The 8,979-nt window shown below is 28.5% G+C and overlaps 1 protein-coding gene across 1 annotated transcript; it reads right to left on the bottom strand.

Moving 5' to 3' along the window:
* Window positions 1-1,047: 1,047 nt before the first annotated feature.
* LOC109816721 (G-type lectin S-receptor-like serine/threonine-protein kinase CES101) lies at window positions 1,048-8,458 on the bottom strand. The gene is made up of 7 exons (XM_029275094.2): window positions 7,066-8,458; window positions 4,980-5,081; window positions 4,208-4,419; window positions 2,706-2,916; window positions 2,365-2,602; window positions 2,109-2,247; window positions 1,048-2,028 (listed from the first exon to the last, which is right to left on the bottom strand). Exons 1-7 carry the CDS (start codon window positions 8,219-8,221, stop codon window positions 1,732-1,734), a joined length of 2,355 nt encoding a protein of 784 aa, XP_029130927.2. The 5' UTR covers window positions 8,222-8,458; the 3' UTR covers window positions 1,048-1,731.
* Window positions 8,459-8,979: the final 521 nt, after the last annotated feature.

Below are 8,979 nucleotides of genomic sequence, written 5' to 3'. Positions count from 1 at the left end.
TATCTTCATTATATTTTATTTCAACTTAACAACTTGTTGACAGAAGGATTATCATGTTTCTTTAGCAATCTCTTCTTTGACAAGTAAATGAAATTTTTTTTGATAGTGTTCACCTATGTCGTTGTACAGGAATGATCGGATTGAATTTGACGCATTTTAATACAATTTATTAATTTTAATTGATTCAGCTTTTACATTTTCAATATCCATTTTCAACCAATGAAACCTAATTTTATTATATTAGATAACTTGTAAAACGTATTGAGCTAGTTTGTTTAAACATAAAGAAACAATTATAGAAAAAAAAACTTCCTAAAAAATTCAAAAAAAACTGTTCATTTTTAAATAAGCAATTTAGACAAATCAATTTTAATTGATTTGAATTGACTCAATTTTTTACATTTTCAATCTCCAATTTGAACTAGTGAAATCTAATTATATTATATTAGATAACTCGTAAAAACATATTGAGGTAGTTTGTTTAAACATAAAGAAACAATTATATATAAAAAAAAACTTCCTATTTTTTTTTTACTTATTTTAAAACAAGCCATTTAGACAAAAACATTTAAAAAAATGCTTAAGCTAAAAAATTGTCTTTTTAAGAAAAAAATTTACAAACATGTTTGTTATCATATTATTAATATATATATATATATATATATATATATATATATATATAGATATAAATATAAATATAGATATAGATATAGATAAGTAGGGTACGTTCCGAATTAAAAATTATGAAAGAAATATATTGTTGATGAGTCAACAAGCAGAGAAAAGAGCTGGGGTTGATTAAATACATGCACCCCGATCGTAAGAAAACTCAAAAGTTGTCATACTATACAACTTGCTTGATTTCCATAAAGATGTGTTATTATGTCCTTAATTAATAAAATATATAATTTTACTAATCCGTTTCACAACAAATCAACATTATAAATTATCCAAAATCTGGCAGGTATTAACATAATTACAAACTCAAAACAAAGTCTACAAACCTATCATGCTTAACAAAATTACAAGTTAAAAAAAAATTCATTATGCCAATATCACTAAACAAATCGTTGAGAGACTCTTATATAATGAATAGATTTATTTTACACTAAAAGTCTAAATTTTACAACCTAAATTAATAATAATAATAATAATCAATATATTTAAGTCACTAGGGTTAACTTAGTAGTTAGGTGGGGAAGGGTTGGAGTAATTAGAAGTATGAGGATCTAGGTTCAATTTTTATTGTGACCATCTTTGTAATTCTTCTTATCTTTTAAAAAAAAATCATAATATATTTAACTCAATCAACCAGTTTGATTCGACTTTTAAAAAAACAAAATTTAAAATTTAATTTTCAAACCTGAATCGATTTATAGTCGAAATCAATTCAAAAAAAAATTTCTTGGAATTTGGTTTCATTGAATCATTAGATTGGTTCCAATTAGTGCCCACCCCTCTAGCTTGACCATACACTTTGACAATTGCTAGAGACATTTTCACACCGCAAACAAGTACGTTTATCCCTTCTAACAAATGCTAGTCTCAACTCACTAAAATCCTACATAGGCCTTATAATGCTCGTCGAGACTTTTGAATATCTTTAGATACCAGTATTCTAATAAATTTGGAGAGTTCCAATCCCAAGATATCAATACATTGGAGGCTTTTGCACTTGTTATATTCACAAATTATTAGCATACTTTGAACTTTCTCAAAAGCGTTGATATTTTATCTACCTGATGTTAATGAATCTGTTGTATCATTTATGGAACAACTATTGAGTTGTTCTACCTCTTCCATGTCTTCAAAGATACATAGTCCTGGTTGTTTTGGTGGTGGTAAATGGGCAGTTTCATTTGAAAGAAAAGAAACAACCTCAAGCATAGTGGGTCTATCACTTGCTTGATCTTGTGTGCATAAGAGACCAACATGAATGTAGCGTAACACTTGGATAGGTGGGTATGATCCACCCAATGCCCTGTCCATTAACATTAGACCTTCACCTTCATTCCATAATTTCCAGGCCTGAAAAAAAAAATTTGTTAGTTGCCGACCTAATGACATATTTCTATTCTTCATTAATTACACAATTTGACACAACTTACATAAACAACAAGATTGAATGGGTAATCGTTACGATTTTTCTTTCCACTTAGAATCTCTAACAATAAGATGCCAAAACTATAAACATCAGTTTTAGTTGAGATGACACCCATCATTGCGTACTCCGGAGACATATAACCACTGAAATGGTAATATTATTTAGTTCATCAAACAATTTAAAGTTTGAAAAAAATGTAAACATAAAATTTAATATAGATAATGACTATTTAAACAACAAGAAAAATTAATAATACTTACTATGTTCCAACAATTCGATTAGTTAATTCTTCAGATTCTATTAACCCGAATATTCGAGCCATGCCAAAATCTGATATCTTTGGATTCAATTCATTATCCAATAAAATGTTGCTTGCCTTCAAGTCTCTATGTATCACTTTCAATCTTGAATATTGGTGTAAATATACGAGTCCTTGAGCAATTCCTTCTATGATTTTGCATCTTATCTTCCAATCTAATACACTCTTTTTGTTGGAATCTACTTTCAAGGAGAGATTAGTAAGCATATGTAAACAAATTACATAACAATCTTAAAATATAAATGAAATGGGTGTGGATGACTAATGAGTAAACTTGCATACCGAAGAGATATAAATTCAAACTTTTGTTAGGCAAGTACTCATAAACTAATATCCTTTCTTCTTTGTCGATGCAAAAACCAAGTAGCTTCACTAAGTTAGTGTGTTGGAGTTTCACAATTAGCATCGCTTCATTTTTGAACTCTATCAACCCCTGTCCCGAACTTTTGGAAAGCCTTTTTATAGCTACTTCTTGCCCATTTGGTAGCTTTCCCTGAAAAATCAAGTACATCTTCATTTTAAGAAAGTACAAAATTGCAATTTTTTCTTTATCAGCAGTAAAAGAAAATATTGTTAATACGAGCTTTAGCAGTTTTGGGGGGAGAAACAAGAGATATTACATTTTGGTTCAAAAGAACACACCCATCAAATACTCTTTGGCTTTTGACCCTATAATCCCCTAAACCTATTCCACTTTTGTTAAGAGTGATCGTTTGACAAAGTTTTCATAAAGTGTTTCTTCAATTCTTACACGTCAATCGTCTTATAGAATTTTATTCATATTTTACACTTCCTTCTCTTTCTTTCTCTTTGTTATAGAATTTTATATACAAAATTCTCGTACAAATACAAATACAATTTCTCTCCAGAGTGTACCTCTGACTCATACTAAAAGTCTTAAACCCTGTTCTTATCCCATGTACAATGCTTTAGTGGAAGCAAGAGATATGTTGTTATAGTTAAGAAATCTGACCCCAGAACTCTCGCATTATGTACAATACTAAAAAATTTGTCGGAGTAATCTTTAATAGTCTCGGTCTCCTTCATTCTCTGAAGTTCAAATTTGCATGCTTTTAATTTTGTCAACTCCTTCATATTCTTTCTTAAGATAAATCCATGAGATAATATGAAATTGAAATTTTAATAAGTACTTTGATGAGAATGAATAACTAAATTGATCAAAGTCAAAACAATTTAAAATTCAATTCAGTTGTATGTGCTTTATTAGTCAAATAGGACATTAACATTAATTATGGGAGTTGAATTGATCTCTTCTCGGTCAAGTCAGCAACACTTTAGATGAAGATAAAATGGTTCAAATTTTATGAGTATTTTAAGACTAATTTACCAAAATAAAATATGAGTCATTCATTTTTTATCAATTGGTTCTGAATTTCGATTAATTAACTGACTGCAAGAATGTGTTAAATCCCTAACTGCAGAAATTTGAGTCTATCTTTATGGCACCACAATGAAATTGAAGACATTTATCTAGAATCCGATCTGTATGATAAATTTCATGCGCACCTTTTTTATTTTTATTTTTATTTTTCTTCCTTTATTTGAATCTTCTACACTTATTGACTAAAATTTTAAAGTACAATCAGCACAAACAATTCCGATTTAAATATTTTATCAGTTAGCTTCATTGTTTCTTCCCCTAACAATAATCCCTCTGGTTCATAACCAAATTCCATATATATTCATCATTATTATCAATATTTAACTAAAACCAAAAACACTAATTACAAACAAAAATGAAATATTAATAATTAATACATTACCTTGTAGACAGGTCCAAAGCCACCCTCCCCTATCTTATTGGTGGAAGAAAAATTAGAGGTTGCCTCAAGAATGGTTTGAAGGTCAAATATATGTGTATCATCATTTCTCCTTTTTTCTTTCCTATGTTCTCTTCTTTCACTGTATACAATGGATTTTGCAGTGTTTCCTCCAATTTCAGACAATAACATTGTTCGCTTCTTACGATTTTCGGCTGCACACATCGTACATGAAAGCTTAAAGACTATAAAGCTATGTATACGTAGTTTACATACATGAGCAAGAATTATATCGATGTGTTATGTGTATGTAGTTTACCTATTTGCTATATGTTAAATTTTTTAGAGAAATTATCTTATATTCGATAAAAACATACTTTTTTCTAATGAAAAAAAAATGGAAGTCAGATTGATATCATGGCAAGATTAATAAAGTCATTGATCAAGTCCTTCAAACAATATTTTTTAATTATTAATATTATTTTAAAAATTTGTAAAAATTTAATTATTTACTTGATAATAATAAGATAATTTCTTAGGAAATTTGACATTTTACAACTGCACTGTAATCTCATAACCTGTCTTAATATAATACATGTATATATATATATATTAATTAGTAGGTCCTAAACTATTTGTAGAATTTTATTTAGGTTTTCAAACTAAAAATATTTATAATTAAGTTCTTTTAGCCAGGCTTAAATAAATAACCAGCACTTAATTAAAGTAGCTAATATTGTACTATTATTGAATTCTGATGTTGAAGATACATTACCTTTTTCTTTTAGTTTTCTGCATAACTTAATGCATGTGAAACACAAGACGATTAGGACGACAGTTCCAACTATTGCACTTATGATCCATATCTTTGCCTTGCCTGCATTGAAAAGTATTAGTGCCAAGTGATAGTGGAGCTCTTGCTTATTTTGAGAATGTATCCATGGCAACTGAAATTCTGATGTTGCTAATCTTGAAACTGTAATATAAATTACCTCGATGCTTTAAAAGCAAATTTGTGGAATTTAAAGTAAGTTGTGAGGACATATATACCATTAAGCTTTATAAGAAAATATTACTAGGAAACAAAACCAAGTCATTAATAATCCACACCCCTTTTTAACTGAATTCCTCTTTATTATATTCTTAATTATGATTAAGCTTAACAGTTTTTAATGTTATAAAATAAGTGAAATATTAAATCACAATAAGATTAATAAACACGCATTCTCGGTAGAAAATAATATATTATTAATTAATCGAAATAACCTTAATATAATTTTTTAAGATAATTATTCCAAAAAAATATGATAAATTATAATTATTATCTTAAATACTTTTTTAGATTTTCAAATTTAAAGTAAATTTATTTTTGTCTTTTAAATTTAAAATTGACCTTTAGTTAATTTCAAAAAAAAAAATTTATTTCAATCCTTTAAAAACATCTCAACATTGATATATATATATATATATATATATATATATATATATATATATATATATATATATATATATATATATATATATATAAAACTTAAAATCACGTGAGGAGTGCTAATAACATAATTTAATATACTCATTTTTATTATTTCAGATTTATTGAAAATTACAAAATTAGGAAAAAATTATTAAATTAGTACGACAAATATTACATGACATGTAAAAATTATCACTATAGATAAAATATGTTTAGATATAAATTTATTTCACATATAATTATATACAATTTTAATGTTGATTTTAAAAAAAATTAACAATATAATATATATATATATATATATATATATATATATATATATATTAACAATATACCAACATATATTATATATGTAATATAGCTAAAAATAATTTATAATGACAAATATTATTACATAATAATTTTTTTTAATAAATAAAGTGAGACCTACCAAATTTTAAGTATTTTAATAAATTTCAATCAATAAAAAAAATATATTTAAAAGAGTGCTGTAGAAAATGTATTGCTTACGTTTTTTGTAATGATATCACTCATGCCATCACAAGATTACGAGAAAGTCTTGGTAATCCATTCGAATCTTTTACAAACGTGTTTTGATTTTACAATAATAATACTATAATCGAGAGATCAGGTTTAAAACTTAGCCAACACAATAATATATATATATATATATATATATATATATATAGTGAAAGACCATTGAATTTATTATAAGAGATGAGAGGGTTATAACCCTTAAATTAATCAAGTGAAAAAGAATTAATCTAAAAGTTATATTTTAACCCTCTTATTTCTAATAATAAATTATATATATATATATATATATATATATATATATATATATATATATTATTTATTCATGTAAGAAGGAGAACACCTAAAAAAGACAGATGAGTTGGAGGCATGTGCGTGAAGATCAAGAGCAGATCGCGAAGGCCCCTGGGACAACAAACCTTGGGATGTACGTAATAGAATAATTAATCAATTACACGATTCATGATTCATTAATGATAATAAGATTTTTTTTTTCTCAAATTACATGATTAAAAAAAGTTAAATTTTTTTTTTTAGTTCGTTCCTGAAATATCTACTCCGGACAGGGGTGACTACACAAGGCAGGATTCGAATCCCTGATCTTGCTTAAGCGTGGATCAACCCCTACCGCTCAAGATCAAGTTTACTTTATATTTAAAAAGACTAAATATATATATATATATATATGACCTCACACATATTAGTTCAACTTAATAAATAAATAATTAAAAGAAAGCAAAGACAATCACTAAACCAAACTCGGTAGTTAATAATAGTTAAACTGCATGTACTATTTATTTAATGCAAATCAATAAATTAAATATTAATTGTGAGATATGTTGTATGAACACACCTTTTTTCTTGCGAAGGAAGTAGATATGACGGCCCCCAGCTGTGAAATTATTAGTGGCAACAAATTTTGCAGAGTCCTTACTCCAAATCTCACAGCCAGTTGCATCCTCATTCACATAAGAGTAAGCCTCACACGTGCAATTATTCAAGCACTTCATCCAGCAATCAAAATTGCTGAGATTTTCACTTTCATCAAATACGAACCCCTTACTTGACATTACCCCATAGCTACTCCAATTACCCAAATATAAACTATCATTATTTCTGCATTTGGGAAGACTTGGCATTGAACAACCATAAAGAAAGTTATCACCGATGCACGAGTACAAGGCACCAGAAACCCCACCATATAATGAACCCCATAATCCCATGTAGATATAACCAACCGGAACATATGTCACGTAAGTTGAATTTTCATCAGAAAAATATTTGAAAACAAAGTCCTTTTGATAACGTGGGGACTTCAAATTGACAAAACTTCCATTGCTCCATTGGCCACTACTCCAAACAATGTTCCCTCTCCACCACATCACCAATTCCTTCGTTTTGGGGTCAACGCCAAGGGTGAAAGACCCTGACAAAGGAGTCTTGTAACTTCTCCACGATGTTATAGACCAATTTTGACCCGTTCTTCTGTCAAACCCTAGCTTCATCCCTGGTATAAACGTGTCCGTGGGGTGATCAAAGCTTTGCCATAGTAACCTCTTCAGAGATCCATCTTGGTTCATCTCACGAAGCATCAAGTTGCCATTGTCTTGCAAGATGGCACTAATAGTACTACTGTTGTTGTAACTTTCGGAAGAATTGTAGAGCATGAAAGTGGAATTTGCCACGTTGGAAATGATTTTCAGGTTACCATGTTGGTCGATCGTGAGAAAGCTAGGATCATGGATTGGCATGTCTCTGTTGGCGACCCAGAAATAAGCGAAGCATGAATCATCAGATGATGGTCTAACTCCGAGGTAGAAACCTTCGGAGCCATCGCACTGAAAGAAACTCAACGTGCTCCAACCAGAAGATGAAATGAGACGGTCAGATTTTGTCAAGTGATGACCCTGGAGTAACGTGTCTTGGTTCAAGTTTGAAGGCTTTGCTATGTAAAGGAAACAAGTGAAAGTGATGAAGCATAGCATACTTTGGCTGAAGCTGAAAGCCATTATTGGTGAAGGGGTTGTGATTTGTGAAGGACAAGGGAAGTCAACAACAATATACACTTATGATCTCATTAGCCTGTAATATATATGAAGTTCCATGCACGATTATAGTTGTGATGATGACATGCCTGCCATTAGGAAAAATAAAAATATGAAAGGGCTTTGTCGTTATTTATTGACCTAGCAAAAAATAATAATAAGTAGTTGTTTGGTATTAGCATGATATCCTCCCACTCTGTGCGCCGTGGTGTGAGCAACTAAAATTTAATTTCAAGTTAATGTAGTATCATTCAAATACTTATTTCGTTGAATATGTTTTCAAAGATTTTTCAAAAGTTTCTATAGTTTAATTTTTTCAACTTCTCATTTATTTTAAGATTAAATTTCATTATTTTTAAATTATTATATAACAAATTATTTATTATAAATTTAAAATATAATATATATATATAAGAACATTTATTTATTACAAATTTTAACCATATTTTTTTTTGTAAAGATTACAAAGATGGTCGCAATGAGAATTAAATCTAGGTTCTAATGCTTCTAACTACTTCAACCTCTCCCCACCCAACCACTAGGCTAACCCTAGTAGTCTAAATTTTAACCATATAAAATAAGCATTAACTCATATATCACTATAATGGAATTGTCATATAGTGACACACATTTTATAGTGACATAATATATGTCACTAAAAACTACTTTTATCTGCACAATAAATATAATATATGTTGGTATATTGTTAAACAGTGTGAATA

Source organism: Cajanus cajan, chromosome 3 (genome assembly GCF_000230855.2).
Source record: "Cajanus cajan strain Asha chromosome 3, NIPB_CcT2T_4, whole genome shotgun sequence".
Classification (NCBI taxonomy): Eukaryota; Viridiplantae; Streptophyta; class Magnoliopsida; order Fabales; family Fabaceae; genus Cajanus; species Cajanus cajan.
The sequence above is the reverse complement of the archived record's forward strand: the minus strand, read 5'-3'. Positions and strand labels throughout refer to the sequence as shown.